The sequence below is a fragment of the Nothobranchius furzeri genome, chromosome 1 (assembly GCF_043380555.1).
Source record: "Nothobranchius furzeri strain GRZ-AD chromosome 1, NfurGRZ-RIMD1, whole genome shotgun sequence".
Lineage (NCBI taxonomy): Eukaryota > Metazoa > Chordata > Actinopteri > Cyprinodontiformes > Nothobranchiidae > Nothobranchius > Nothobranchius furzeri.
In genome coordinates this window covers 65,304,437-65,320,728 of record NC_091741.1, presented here as the reverse complement: position 1 = coordinate 65,320,728, position 16,292 = coordinate 65,304,437, and the positions used below count along the sequence as shown (strand labels likewise).

General features: G+C 42.0%; 1 protein-coding gene across 2 annotated transcripts in view; it reads left to right on the top strand.

The window, feature by feature from the left end:
* Positions 1-16,292, top strand: part of nfkb1 (nuclear factor of kappa light polypeptide gene enhancer in B-cells 1) — a 46,835-nt gene that overhangs the window by 25,734 nt on the left and 4,809 nt on the right. For both annotated transcript variants that reach the window (XM_015952294.3, XM_015952303.3), the window contains exons 8-11: positions 945-1,103; positions 7,978-8,082; positions 8,477-8,568; positions 15,101-15,239. In XM_015952294.3, the coding sequence (XP_015807780.3) occupies positions 945-1,103; positions 7,978-8,082; positions 8,477-8,568; positions 15,101-15,239 (495 nt within the window). The remainder of the gene's footprint in view (positions 1-944; positions 1,104-7,977; positions 8,083-8,476; positions 8,569-15,100; positions 15,240-16,292) is intronic.

The window sequence follows — 16,292 nt, the reverse complement described above, 5'->3', positions numbered from 1 at the left end:
AGCATTAGCTACCCTACCACACAGCAGAACTCCTTCAGGTTTGTGTTATTTGTGGAGATAAAACATCAACTTTGCAGAATAAATGGAGTCGGTGGTAGAGTTGCATTGCTGTTAGCCAATTGGAAGCGAGATCTTCTAATATCATGAAATAAGACTCCAAACCGTCCAACGTCATCTGAAGCGCTCCTCTGCTCTGGCTCACTTTTAGTTCTAGAGCTTTTTCCTACAGAGATTGACTCACAAGGCATTCATTTGTACTAGAGATCACAACAATGTGTTGGATCAAAGTGTGTACTTGGTCTTACTTGACTGGATAGACATTTATTTTTATTTTCTAAACACATTCATCGTTTTTAATTTTATTTTCACAGTTAATATTTTTCAAATTTGAGATTTTTTATTTTTTTTTATTTCAGAAGTTTTCTAAAACTGAGGACAAAAGATTAGAAATTGTAGAGAATAACTCAAACTCAGCCTTAGAGATAGGGTGAGGAGCGCGGACATTCGGGAGGGACTCTGGGTAGAACTGCTGCTCCTCCGGATCGAAAGGAGTCAGTTGAGGTGGTTTGGGCATCTGGTCAGGATGCCTCCTGGACGCCTCCCTGGGGAGGTGTTTCGGGCATATCCTGCCGGCAGGAGGCCCCCGGGTCGACCCAGGACACGTTGGAGAGGTTACATCTCCAATCTGGTCCGGGAACGCCTTGGGGTCCTGCCGGAAGAGCTGGTGGAGGTGGCCGGGGAGAGGACGGTCTGGAGCTCCCTAGTTGGGATGCTGCCCCCGCGACCCGGACCCGGATAAGCGGAGGAAGACGACGACGACGACAACTGAAACTTTAAAAGAAATTTGAAAAAATGATCAATCAAAACTCAAGATAAGAACCGATAAAAATGAAGCGATCAAAGCTTCACTTTTCAACTTGTGTATTTTGTGTTTTACATCTCAGACCACCAGCGCAACATCATCAGCATAGCAGCAGCCAATCAGGCCAAAGAGATGGACCTCAGCGTGGTTCGGCTCATGTTCACCGCCTTCCTCCCCGACAGCGATGGAGGCTTCTCCAGGCGGCTCGAGCCGGTGGTGTCAGAACCAATCTACGACAGCAGTGAGTCCAATTGCACAGGAACACAGAAATGGACCAGTCTTACTCATAGGCGGAGGTCTCGGGGGGACGGGGGGGCACAACGTCTGATTTGTTATTTTAATTATGAATTTTTACAAGCTCATAAATCTCTAAGTAAGTGATGGACATAATCAAAACACAGGAATATTTATCATTTAAAGTACAACATATGTGTGATTCAGGGTGAACGGCAAAGCGGGATAGAAAATCGCTTTTATAGCCCCGTTAACTTCCTTTCATTTATTCTTTGTTCCGGGGACTGAAATCAAGTTCTGAACCGTGGAATGCTGAAATCACAACTAACCATCATGGATCCCACCAGATTTGTGTCAGAGCAAAATTAAAATCCTGCTCTGGATGTTGGGCTGCATGAAAGTGCAGCGGTTCACATTGTAGACTCACAGGAACAGGGTGGCAGGTTCTAATCCTGACTGGGCCTCTCTGTGATATTTGTGTTCTCCCCGTGTTTGCTCCAGGGTCTCTGGTTTCCTGTCACCCCTAACAGTTGAGTTTGTTGAGTTAAGTCAGCTTTATTTATATAGTAGTTAGCATAAAAGCTGATCAAACTGCTTAACAACAATAAAAACAAGTACACTAAAGGCAACAGCAATGCTAAAGATAACATTATGCTAAAAATCCTCAAAACATAAAAACCGAACAATGCATAAAAGAAGGAGCAGAAGAAAACCGTCACGCTGAAATAAACAGAACTGAAAAGTGATCTAAGGCTAGGGATGTCCCGATACAACTTTTTCTCTTCTGAAACTGTACCGATATTGCAGCCTTCAGTACTCACCGATACCAATCCGATCCGATACCTATTTCGTAGTTTGGAATGTATGAAAGACTTAATCAAGTGATATTACTCAATCGGAGAACAAAAGCCAGCAACAGTAAGAACCGACCAATTTTTTATTAACCATTGGTTTCATAAATGTGAACCTTAAACACAATGTGTAACAAATGAATAAAAAATAAATAAATGAAAAGACTAAGAATATTTTGAGTAAACAAACAAAAATAATTATTTTAAAAGTGCTAAATATTGATTCAAGGTCACTTCAGTTATGTTTTATTGTTGGCATATGAACTGCTGAGGGCAGGGACATATGGAAAAAAATCACAATATTGTCCATTGACAAACTGTTACAAGTTGAGTGTCCTAAGTTTCAATTTCACACACTGCAAAAATCCTCGTGCAGTATTTTGTGAGGCTGTTTCAAACGTGCAATGAGGTTGGATGCATTAAACTTTCCCGGTTCTGTTCCACCCTGGGAAATTTGTCTATGGCAAATGTTGCACTGAGCCACACTGTCATTTACGGACTTTAACAAAAACTGCTCCCACACGATTGACATAGCTCTTGCTACTTTGCTAACATGCACTGTTCTGATCACGTGGGCTTTGCATGTTGAATCTGGGAGCTGCTGGATAGAATTGCTGGAATGAAATTCGAAGTGGAACAGATTCCTTATATCAGATATTTTTGATGTAGTCCAATATAATCCGATAGTGTTTTTGGGCCGATAGACTTATTTCCGATATCGGAACTCGACATCCCTATCAACAAGTGAGGAGGCCATCCTAATATATAATGGCAGCGTGTTCCACGACATTGGGGCTGCTGCCAAGAAACCTCTCATCTCTGAGTTTCCACTTCATTCTCAGCACCTCAGGAGCTGATCAGTAGACTTCAGGAACTGAGACAAGAGTGAGCAACCAAGGGCTCAGAAAAACACTGGGAGGCTAGGCCATGTAGCCATTTAACAGCCCTTTATACTGACCCTAAAGTTAACAGGCAGCCAGTGAAGCTACTTCTGCTCTGCTCTGGCTAAATTCTAGCTCCTGAAACAGCAGCACCAGAGCCGTTTTCCACTCACAAGCCATTTGTTTACATTAAAGACCACTGCAGATTTATTGAAAACATGATTGAACTTGGTCTTTAACTATTTTATCTGACAGAAAAGCCTAGGAGCTGTCGCCTGGTTGGGTTTCTGCCTCTGTTCTTTGCTTGTTTGGATCATTTCACTGAATTTGTAGATCTAAACAGTTGAAACTTTTCCCTTTTCAAATGAACTCACCTAGCTTGTGAGTGGTGGAGATCAAAGACGGAGCCAGATTATAATCTGACTTTGCCTCTGATCATTTGAACCTTCTGCAGGGTGAGATTCTTTGTTTCCTGGTTTCGTTTCCTTCCTCTTGCTGCAACGTTTTCTCAGACAACAGAAACCTGCTCTGACTTCACCACTACAGTCCTACAACCTTTCTGTTTGTCTTCACTGTTTATTTTCATGTTTTACAACCAGAGCTTGTAGAAGTGTTTGCATGTTTTGGTTTCTGCTTTCCTCCTGAAGTTTTCTGTTGCATCTTTAACGTGTGATGATCCCTGTGTTACGTTTGTTTCCTCCTGCAGTTTTCTGTTGCATCTTTAACGTGTGATGATCCCTGTGTTACATTTGTTTCCTCCTGCAGTTTTCTGTTGCATCTTTAACGTGTGATGATCCCTCTGTTACGTTTGTTTCCTCCTGCGGTTTTCTGTTGCTTCTTTAACGTGTGATGATCCCTCTGTTACGTTTGTTTCCTCCTGCGGTTTTCTGTTGCTTCTTTAACGTGTGATGATCCCTGTGTTACGTTTGTTTCCTCCTGCAGTTTTCTGTTGCTTCTTTAACGTGTGATGATCCCTGTGTTACGTTTGTTTCCTCCTGCGGTTTTCTGTTGCATCTTTAACGTGTGATGATCCCTCTGTTACGTTTGTTTCCTCCTGCGGTTTTCTGTTGCTTCTTTAACGTGTGATGATTCCTGTGTTACGTTTGTTTCCTCCTGCGGTTTTCTGTTGCTTCTTTAACGTGTGATGATCCCTGTGTTACGTTTGTTTCCTCCTGCGGTTTTCTGTTGCTTCTTTAACGTGTGATGATCCCTCTGTTACGTTTGTTTCCTCCTGCGGTTTTCTGTTGCTTCTTTAATGTGTGATGATCCCAAGGGGGGCTGCCAGAGATTTTGGGCCCCATGAAAAAATATCAAGTTGGGCCCCCTGGGGGCTCGTCCATAGCTGGAGCTGGGGTTCCACCCTCCCAGATTCGAAGGGAGAAAAAAAATGTGTATACTTTATATTAGTGTTTCAGTTTTGCTTAATTATGTAGGCCTACATGCATTCTTACTTATTTACATATCATTTTCACCATTTGTCTCTCAGTAAACAGTGAATTTCCTTCAACAGAATTAGCAATATCACTGCTGGAAAAAGCAGGAAATGCACAAGCTGAAAGGTGTTAATCTCCTTTTCCCCTTTACTCCCTTAAAATTTGTTTATTTATTCTAAAAATTTATTTGATGATAAAATTCAAATTTGGATATCTAATTAAATTTCCATGTTGTGTCAAAGCTTTGCATAACTACATTTTCAGCTGTCTTTCCTCTTGAAATCAAGTATTTCTTTATGACTGACAAAAATTAAGGATTCACTGTTCACAAGGTGACTTCTTTATTAAGTCTCCATGGCTTCATCATAGACACAAAATGAATAAGCACACAGTTCAAACCGGAGTCAGTTAGGGTTACATAAAATTTTAAAGTATATAAATTATATATTATATAAAATAAGTCTTTAGAAACCCATTTTTCTCAACAACAAAAAAAAACAGCTAAAAATATATTCAGCCTTGATTGTACACAACAAGATTTATTATTTACAGTGATATAATTAATAATGCTCCTGAGTGACATACTTGGTGACGGACTAAATAACAATGCTTCAACCTGCCCAGCATCCAAAACAATGTATACTTTTTTACTGATTGATATATATAATTATCATTATGTGGGAAAAACAATGTGTTTATCACCAAAATATTCTTTTTATATTCCTTTGTAATAGTACTGATAAAGAAGAGAGCCTTAAGTGATTCCCACAGAGCCCTTAAATGAGGCTGCTAGCTAACATGCTACATTGCTCACCTTCTTGAGGTTCATTGGGTTGTGAGGGGACACCTGCTGACATATCATCAGCTGCTGATTCTGGTTGGGACAAGGACGACAACCCACTTACCATAATTAGATGAAACATAGTTCCTCTCTCTGTGGATATCAAAGCTAGCAAAAAGGTTGAATTTAACCACTCACCAACTAAACCCACCTTTCTTTGAGAAAAACTGTGTGACATACTGACGCCCTGTCTTCTGCCTGTCCTTTCTCCTTTCTTTCTTTCCTTCTCTGTGACCCAGACTTTGTTTTTGCAGACATGCAGTGTTTTTGCAGACATGCAGCCTTGGCGCACTCTGCTGTCTGATTGCTGCGTGAGCTAGCCTGGCCTGCTACACGCCCCTCGGCCAGGTGGACTGTACCATTTTATGCCGTTAGGTGGGGGGGGGTGTTCAAATTAATTAGTCAAAATAAAGTAGGGACCTCTGAATAAATACACATTTCATAAAGACTAAAAGATTGTTTGTTTAATGTCTTAAATGAGAAAAAATACTGCAAAGTAAAGTACTTGTGATTTTTTAACTTTATTTATTTTTTATTCAACTTTGAAACTTTTTTGGGCCCCTGACAGCTGTGGGCCCTTAGAATCTTCCTAATCTTTCACCGCTTTATGGCGCCCCTGGATGATCCCTGCGTTACATTTGTTTTCTCCTGAAAGCAGCTGTAGAAAAGTTTTCTGAAGTGGTATTACTTATTTTTAGCTGAGGATGCTTCATGTAAAAGTGAGAAACAAGTTCTGATTTCCTGAATCTTTCGCAGAACTGGAGAGATTTAGGAGAACAACCTTTTCAACTTACAGGCTCATCTCAAAACTCCCTTTTCTTTCCAAACTGCTGGAGAAAGTTGTGTATTCACAATTGGTTTCCTTTATGGACACAAATGATTTATGGGAAACCTTTCAGTCAGGGTTCAGGAAAGGCCACAGCACTGAATCTGCTCTTTTAATGGTTTTTAATGACACGTTTTTAGCCTGTGACATGGACAATGATGTTGTTCTGCTATTGCTTGACTTATCTGCAGCTTTCGATACAGTCGACCACGAAGTCCTTCTGGACCGACTACAGCATTGGGTGGGGATAACTGGGCAGGCCCTCCAATGGCTTCGCTCTTATCTTCAAGACAGGACATTTAGTGTTCAGATGGGTGAGGTAACGTCACCCAGCGTGAAACTTCGTTGGGGTGTGCCACAGGGCTCTGTCCTTGGTCCTCTCCTATTTGCAGTGTATTTGCTTCCTCTTGGAGTCCTCCTTCGCCAGCATAATATGAAATTTCATTTCTTTGCTGATGACTGCCAGATCTATCTCCCTCTTCAACGTGGGGAGGATAGATCAGTTTCTCATTTACTGGATTGCTTGAAGGACATAAAATGCTGGATGGCTTCTAATTTTTTGCACCTAAATGAGAGCAAAACGGAAGTGATAATACTTAGTCCTGGCAGAAGAAATGGCTCTGGTGCTGATATTGACCTTGGCCCATTGACACCCTATGAAAAGAAAATGGTCAGTAATTTGGGGATTAAAATCGACTCAGCACTTAATCTTGACACTCATGTAAATACAGTGGTGAGGTCCTGTTTCTTTAACCTGAAAAGACTATCCAGGATCAGGCCTCTGCTGTCCAGAGCTCATCTGGAGTCTGTGTTGCATGCCTTCGTCCTGTCTCGGCTGGACTACTGCAACGCTCTGTATGCTGGTCTGGCCCAGTGCACGGTTGCACGGCTCCAGTTTGTGCAGAACTCTGTGGCTAGGTTCCTGACAGGCACTAGATGTCGAGAGCACATTACCCCAGTGCTGGATGCTCTGCACTGGCTCCCGGTAAAATATCGAGCTCAGTTTAAAATCTTAACTCTCGTTTATAAGGCCCTCCAGGGCAGTGCCCCCTCGTACATTACTGCGCTTTTGAACAGGTATGCTCCATCTCGGTCTCTTCGCTCAGCCGAGCAGGAACTTCTGGTGGTCCCCCGGTCGAAATTTCGATCGAGGGGTAGTCGTGCTTTTTCTATTTTGGCTCCAACTCTGTGGAACGAATTGCCACTGAGCATTAGGCAGGCACCATCCCTTCAAGTCTTTAAGTCTCGTTTAAAGACTCATTTTTATCTGATTGCGTTTCAGCGCTAGGGTCACTTGAATTGCCCTAACATTATGGTTTTAACTATTCTTCTTTTTAAACCGGATGCTTGATTTTATTTTGTCCGACATTTGTTTTTTTTTTATCAATTGATCTTATTCCAATATCTCTTATCTGTAATGCTGTTTGCTTGCTATTTTATGATTTTATGTTTTTATCCTGCTTTTATGCCCATGTATTGAGAATGTTTTTCTTTTAATGATGTTGTTCAGCACCTTGGGCTTCGGATAATGTTGTAGAAGGTGCTATACAAATAAAATTTGATTGATTGATTGATTAATCATGTTCTTGTGACAAATCGTAGATTTTGCAGCATTGTTCTGAGTTAATTTCATATTTCCAGAAGGTCAGTTATCAAACATTGACACGTTTACGTTATATTATAATTAAATCTTAAAGGTACAGAAGATAAAAAGAAAAGCTGCTAACATCAGCTGTTTTTTTACTGGCTAGTCTGAACAGTCACATTAACATCTGAAGGTCCCACTTTAACCGATAAAAGGAGACAATAATGTTTTAGTTGCATTTGGAAAAAACTGGAATTGATTCATATTTTCACCTACCCGATAACTGCCGATATTTTTGATTAAATCAACTCTTTACTGATTGATTAAAAAGACAAATGTTTTAAAGAAACTGTTTCCAGGTGAAACCCGACTCGTTTTTGAATTCAGGAAAAGACCCGGTGATCGGTTTCTCTTTGCTGTTTATTTACAACGGTGAACAGTCTGTTGTCTTTTTCTTTCCTCAGAGGCTCCGAATGCGTCCAATCTGAAGATTGTGCGGATGGATCGGACTGCTGGCTGTGTGACTGGAGGCGAGGAAGTCTACCTGCTCTGTGACAAAGTCCAGAAAGGTCAGGGAGGGGGATTTTTTTCTGTTGCGTTACTCAATGACCTGGAAGATGCTGGAGCACGAAACCAAAGCCTTAAAGGTGTGATACCTGACAGTTTAGTGCCGTGGGTGTTGTTCCACAGCCGCTCTGCTGGGTGCTGATTTTATCCTGCAGGTATTTCCTGGTTGGACGCTGATTGCAAGAGTTGTTTTTTAATTTGGAGTAAGTTAAATTTAAGGGACTTCCCCTTATATGCAAATCCCTTAGGAGGAAGAGATGTGCTGCATTATGTTGCTTTCCTGTTGTGAGCCTTGGTTTGGTCCCAGTTTCAGACATGTTACTGTACGGAAAAAGAACCAATGTATTTGTGTGTGTGTGTGTGTGTGTATGTGTGTGTGTGTGTGTGTGTGTGTAGATGATATCCAGGTGCGGTTTTATGAGGAGGATGAATCGGGGCTGACCTGGGAAGCTCTGGGAGATTTCTCCCCCACAGATGTCCACAGACAGGTCAGTACCTCCAGAAACAGCAGGTGGAACATTCATTGTTCCTGATAAACTAAAGCAGATGGCCGCCAACACACACTTTGTGTCTGGAGTAAGGAAGGTGTCCTCGTTGCCTAACTGCATCATGATGTTTAGGTCCACACCCATCCAAGAAGATGTCTGAGTTTAACTCATTGAACAATGAAAACCTCTTTAAAATCTCAACTCGACTGGAACTTTATTTGTAAAGCACTTTACAGACACAAGTAAAAACAACACGTGACATCTGATATGAATCAAACCGTAAGAGATCAGAATAAAATAGCGACAGTATCAGTCACACCACAGAGTTAAAAGACAGATAATAAATACGGATATTCGGCTTCGATTTAAAAACCGCTACGGTTGAAAACTGCCAAATGTGCAATGGAGGCTCATTCCAGAGTCTTGGAGCTGCCACGGAAAAAGATGTTTTAAATCTCACAAAACACAATTACAGCAGCAGTTCACTGCTCTTAGATAAGTGCACTCCCCATAACCTGTGAAGCTAGCATCTGAGAAGTGATGTAGCTTGTACTGCTTGATATCTATGAAGCTTGCTGGTATGTAGCACCTCTTAATTTTTACTTGACACAAGTTATGGAGATCTTGTAACCATGACTGCCACTGTGATCTGCACTCCTCTGAAAGTGGTTCATCCCAACTAACTTTCTCTCGACTCAACTGTTGCAAGATAAACTTACCACGCAAAACAAACGGTGCTACGAAACCCAGAGGATCGTAGATGGAAGCTACTGTGGATAGCACTCCCCTTCTCGTCATCGGGTGTTTCTTGACAGTTACTCTGAACTGCAAGTCATCAGAGGATACGCACCATTGCACGCCCAGTGCTCTTTCTAGGAGTGGCTCCCCTAAATCTATGTCCAGCTCTTTGACACTGTCAGCACATTCTTCCCTTGGTATTGATTCCAATACCTTCTTGCTGTTGGAAATGAACTTGTGCAGTCTAAGCTTGCCTGCACTGCAAAGCTCTCTAGCTTCCTTGATCAGTTCAATTGCCTCCGCATCAGACCCTACACTCACCAGTCCATCATCAACATAAAAATTTCTTCGGATGAACCTGACAGTGCTTTCGTTAAATCGATCCTGACCTTCTGTGGCTAGATGTTTAAGTCCATAATTGGCACAGCCAGGTGAAGAAGCTGCTCCAAACAAATGGACTTTCATCCGAAAAACTGATGGTGGAGCCTCGAGATTATCATTCTCCCACCATAAGAACCTCAAGTAATCTTGGCCTTCAGGCTTTACATGGAATTGATGGAACATTCTTTCCACATCACACATCATAGCGACTGGGCCTTTTCGAAATCTACAAAGAACTCCCACCAAGGTGTTTGTGAGCTCAGGACCTGTAAGAAGGTAGTCATTCAATGACATGTCTTGAAATCTTGCCAAGCAATCAAAGACCACTCGCAGTTTCTCTGGTTTTTTAGGGTGGTATACGCCATGGTGAGGAATATACCAAGCTGATTGTCTATCAAGCTCCTCTTCTGGGACCCTTTCTGCTTCACCACGACTGATAATGTCCTTCATGAAGTTCATGTAATCTGCCTGATATTTCTGGTCTCTCTTGAGCCTCCTCTCCAAGCACTTAAGGCGTTGGACGGCACATGGTTTGTTATTTGGTAACTCTGGCCTACTCTGTTTGAAAGGCAGAGGCATTTCAAGATGTCCGTCTTCTTTGTGTCTAATTTCTTCTTTCATTTTGGTCAAAAACTGGAGATCATCTTGCGAAAGATTTGCCTCTTCTCCAAGTCTTTCACTGGAGTCCGATTCCAGCACCTTAAGTACGTCTTCTAGAGCAGTCAGTTCTTTAATTCTTGTTTTGAAGACATAATGAACGTTGCTCTTCAGATTACTTGTTACTTTGGGTTCAGGTATCACTTGCCTTACATTAGCCACGTTTACATGCGCATATTTAATCGGATTGAATGCCCATTCAGATTGAAAATTCTGCATGTAAACATGTCAATCAGAATATTCTGATCCGATTCGGCCCGATCGGATTGAAATTTCAATCCGATTGAGAGAGGTGGTTTATTCCGTTCTTCATTCCGATTGACGTGCATGTGCACAGCCATTCGGATTGTTGGGGTAAAACAATGCCCACTGCGCATGTGTGCAACAGCCAGCGGGCCTCTCCGCTGTCATTTGGACTGCCTGACTTCAAAAATGACGGTGTAATTAACAAGCGGCGGCTTTTAAATCTGACAACAAGCCGTCCCGTTTCAGTAATATTTAATTCAGAACTTGCATTTTGTGGAAGTAAAATAAAAATCTGATTATTGCACAAATCATTCGACAAAGATGTTCAAATCTTTACTGGAAATACGCAGGTTTATCGTGGGGGTTGCAGCGCACGGATCCCCGTTTCTGTCAGCTTTGAACGCAGCAGCTTCTGCAGCAGGTGATGGAGACACGCTTGTAAAGAACACAGGATAATCTGGGTTTTACAGACCTGATTGGAGGCTGATGTTGGGTAGGAAAACGTCCTCGGTTAAATACTCTGGACGACAGTAAAGTCCGTGTTCGTTAAAAGCACGTAAACGCAGATGACCTGAGATGCGGTTCGTTAATGATGAACACAGGCTTCTAAACTTTCTGAACATCTTCTGTTATTTTGTTTGAACAGATTTTTCTCAACAGTTTCAGCTGATCGTCACATGTTATTAATAATAAGCCACAACAGAGCTCAGTAATAAAACATGAGTCTAACCCCCCCCCCCCCCCCCCCCCGCTCTGTGCCGCAGCGCAACAGCTGTCAATTCAGACCTGCGGACCAGCTGATCAAGAGGCAGACATAACCCTCCCTTATTTTAATCAACAATAAAATGCAGCAAAGCATATATCTGCAGTTATTCACTGAAGAAAACGTAACTTCTATGAGCTAAATAAAAATATTAAATTGAATAAATGGATCAGGAAAGCAGGAAGAATAGTTATTTCTGTTTTTACATTTTTCTTTTCGTTTCATGGCGTTTGTTTACAATTTTTCTTTCGTGAAAGGCAACTCTGCGCATGCTCAACCTATTTAATCGGATTAAATGCTTGGTGCATATGTACGCACGGCATGATCGGATCATTTCAGTTCGTGTCCATGTGAACAGAGATTCGGAAATTCCGATCAACCAAGATTTCAATCGGATTGAGGAAATTAGGCACATGAAAACGCAGCTAATGATGCGGTGACTTACTCCAATTGCATCACTGTAGTTTTCACTTGGATCACCATAGCTTACTATGCTCCAGCCTACGTCAGTTTTCTGTGCAAAGGGCTGGTTGTCCTCACCACATACAACTTCTCTTGGCATCAGTGCTTGTGGACAGTTATACCCAATAAGAAGACCGATTTCACAGTTCTTCGGTGGGGCAATATGTTCTGCAAGATGCTCTAAATGAGGCCATGCCCTTGCTGTCTCAGATGTTGGAATGTGTGTGCGATTGGCAGGTATGAATTCACGAGTGTAGACCGTTGGCACTGTGATCTTCTTAGAAGAAGATAACCCTCTTCTTTGTAAACCTTTGATTCTTTTGCATGGTACAATTGTTTCCTTGGACGACATTGTGGACAGCTTCAACTTGACTGGCTCTGCATTAACATCAAGAGCATCCACTACTTATTCAAGAATGAATGAAGAGTCACTTTGTGAATCTAACAGAGCATAGACAAGGACCTCTTTATTTGAATTACCAGGCATTGACGCATAAACAGGAACTATTGCTGAAGTCTGAGCACTGTTACCATCATGTACAACTCTATTGGATGTGGTTTCTTGAATGGTGTCTTGCAGCGATTGTAGCGTTCTTCCCTTAATGAAAGAATATTTTCTTTGAACTTGAAATATTTTTCCTTTCAATAAGAGTTTGGAAGGATGATTTTCAATGATTAAACTTGAGTGGATCACCATTAAAAACTGTGGGCTCTGGAATGGGTAGCCTATTTGCTGATATAGCCTCAGCTAAGACTTTCACAAGCTCTCCTGTGCTGTCTTGAAGCACATGTGTTGGCACTGCATCCTTTGGTGATTGTGAGTGCCAGTTGTCAGATTTCATTTGGTTGCGTGGCTGCATAACCTTATGTAGATCTAGGCTCTGTGGAGCATTCCCTTGTGCTGGGCTGAGCTCATTCTCATCATACACCTGAAGCCTTGCTTTGGCTGCATTCATCCTTTTCAAATTCTCTAAACGATCAAGCTCTCTCTTTAGGTTCTCTACAGACCTCTTTCTTGCCGCATTCTCTTCTTGCTGTTTCTTTAAGAGAGCGGCCTCTTGTTTCTCTTTTTCTAGCCTGCGTTCGGTTTCTTCTCTTTCTCCTTCAAGACGACGAGCTAATGCGGCTGCTTCTTGGTCTGCGATGATCAACCTCTCTTCAGCTTCAAGCTTTTGCAGCTTCTCTTGGTGGTCCTCTTGTTCAGCCATAATCTGCAGTACAGCCCGTGTAGCTGCATACTCGGCAGCAGCTTCTTGTCTTCTAAGTGAAGATACATTTGAGCGAATAGAAGATGCTTTAGAACCATTAGAGGCAGAAAGTGAAACACTGGAAGTTGAAGATGCGAATACAGAACTGTGATCTGGCCAAATCAACTCCTCAGCTGTACCCTGTATCTCAAATTGAGCATTTCGTAATACAGTCTTGGTGATCGAGATGCAGTTATCCATCTTGCGACGCATGTCATGGGATGGTTGATCAATTTTTCGGTAGTCGTCATAAGCAATGTTCAATTCAGATAATTCCCTTTGAATACCGATGATGTGTTCTTGTAGGATGTCACTAGTATCCTGTTTTAACACAGATCTTTTAGCTACCTTAATTAGAGCTTTCCATCGTTCATATTTGCTGTCAAAGCGAAGCGCTAGCCCCTTGATTTGCTTTTTCTGAAACTCCTTTCCCTTTTCTGTTAATGTCCGGGCTCTTTCACTTCTACGAGGCACTTCAGGTGGTGCTATATTTTGCTCGATATTTGATTCATCTGTCTGCTCTAACTCGGTCTCTTCTTCCAGAGCAGCTGCTGCACCCTGAGCTTCTTTACTTGTATGTGACATTTTGATTATTTGTACACAGGCAACATACAAGAGCAAGCTGCAACACTATTTGTCAATGCTGAATAAGGGGCTTAACTAACTAAAGTCACTCTCCATGTAGCATATTACAGAGTAAGTACACTTAACAGAGTTCTTCTTATAACCTGTCACACACCGAACTTGTAACGACATTGAACCGTAAATACAAACTGGATATCTACCAAATGTACAAGGTGTACTTCTGCTCCTTAAGAGCCAACTATTATTATTCAACTGAACATGAATTTACATGTCTTACTTAAGTGCACATTCATATACGTGAAACACCGTGGCTGCCAGGTTATACACAGTCCCTCTTAGTTTTCAACTCTTGTGTCACTTTTCAGACCAAAACTTTAGAGTCTGACTTATAGACTTCTTCATGAAAACCTTATGAACCTGTGTGGCCTAAACAGTGGCTTATCTAAATGGTAAATGGCCTGTATTTGATATAGCGCCTTCTAGAGTCCTGGAACCCCCCAAGGCGCTTTACAACACAATCAGTCATTCACCCATTCACACACTGGTGGGGATAAACTACAATGTAGCCACAGCTGCCCTGGGGCGCACTGACAGAGGCGAGGCTGCCACTGGCGCCACCGGTCCCTCTGACCACCACCAGCAGGCAACGTGGGTTAAGTGTCTTGCCCAAGGACACAACGACAGCGACAGACTGAGCGGGGCTCGAACCTGCAACCTTCCGATTACGGGGCGAGCACTTAACTCCTGTGCCACCGTGTTCCCGTCTTGATGAGCTGCCGAACTTGCGCTGATAGGGCATGTTTGGGCCTCGAGTTTGACTTTCGCTCCCTCCGGTTAATAGACGACACCACGGTTCTTCATTCACTGATGGATTTATTCTTCCTTCACACTTCTCCTCCAAAACACCATTAATCCACCGTCAAACTCGCTGGCTGCACGTAACCATAAGGGAGTGAATCCGCTTCAGGAACAAAACTTAACAAAGATAATTCGCTGGTTTCGTCTTCGTCTTCTCTACAGCTTTCCCTTACTTTAAACTGCTTATTTATTCATTCCTGTGACTGCATAGGTTATAGCTTAGCTTCTTTTCACATGCTCTTTTACTTCCCTTTCCGTCACCCAAAACGGGCCGTGCGCAACACAGCATGAAACTTAGTTCCTACCCCAAAAGAAACAACAATAGACCAGGGAAATAAGATACATACATAACACAATAAATTCAAACAAATTGACATAATTTACATTGTGGCAGTTAAAGTTCTATTAATTAATTAAGCTGTTTAAACAGATTAAGCAGATTAAAATGTCTGAACTGCAGTCAGATTCCAGCAAGTTTTCACAGGCTGTGTTTTAACAATTTGCCTTCATTTAAAGTTTTGATAAAAATGTTGTGTTAAAGATAATTTTTTAATAAGATGTGTTTTCTCTTGGTAACATGTTGTCATGACAACAGTTTGCCATCGTCTTCAAGACTCCGAAGTATCGAGACCAGAACCTGCAGAAGCCAACATCGGTGTTCGTCCAGCTGAAGAGGAAATCTGACAACGAAACAAGCGAGCCTAAACCCTTTACTTACCACCCTCAGGTCATAGGTACGTCTCTGACTCCGCCCTCCCTGACTCTGCCTTCAGATTTTGACCCTTTGCACCTACGTCAACTAATCATGTGGGTCCACCATGCTGGACGGCAAAAGCATGTAAACAGTGAGCGACGTGTACTAAACAAAGGGAAAAGTAGAGCCTGAAATAGTTTTTGTTGTCGTTTTTTGCGATTGTTGGCATTACTTTATCAGAAGGAATGCTATCAGAAGAAGTAGCGCACCTAGGCGGGGCTCATAGATACCAGGATTTATGAAAGTTAAGTGGTAACTAGCTTACGTACGTTAGCTTAAGTTCTTCTTGCGGCTGTTCAACGGTGCAAACAACTTTCTGATTTAGCCAAAATTCACCCACTGGATTTATGACATATAAACAGCATTTCACTTTACACTGAAGCTGATTTTTAAAAAGTCCAGATCTCTACCAGTTTTTGTTGCTGGCGGGGTCACCGGGTTCAGCTGCTTCTCTCACACCGGAATGAGAAGATCTTTGAACGGCGATGCTCACACTAAAGAAATAACGTAATTTTAACACGTAATCATACATTGGAGCAATAAAATTGTAAATAATTATTTCACTGTAGTGAACGCTACCGCGGATCCTCCGTGGTGAAAGATCCATCCATCCATTAGGATTACCAATAAGTAGCATCGACACGTCACACACACTCATCCGTGTCCCTGTCCTCCTCATTAAATATATGAACGTTAATCTTAGCTGGTAAAAACACTTTTGCTGCAAATCCGAAGAGACTTTGAGGGCTTCTAGTCTGTTTGATTGATTGTGGCAGTTCATCCCCGTCATCAGTCTCCATCAAAGTTATTTGGACAAAAAAAAAATGGTTTTGTTGATTTTACATCCTTGTCTGTTAGTGCAGCCAACCTCGCAGCAAGCTGTTACCATTTTACTGTGAAATCGACTAAAGTAAAGCAAAAGACTTTAAAGTGAGTTGCTGTGTTTCACCCTGATCAGCCTTCCTCGGTTCGTTTTGAGTTAGTTGATCATAAATGTGAGATGGGAGGTTGATGCCTTGCTCAAAGACTGGTG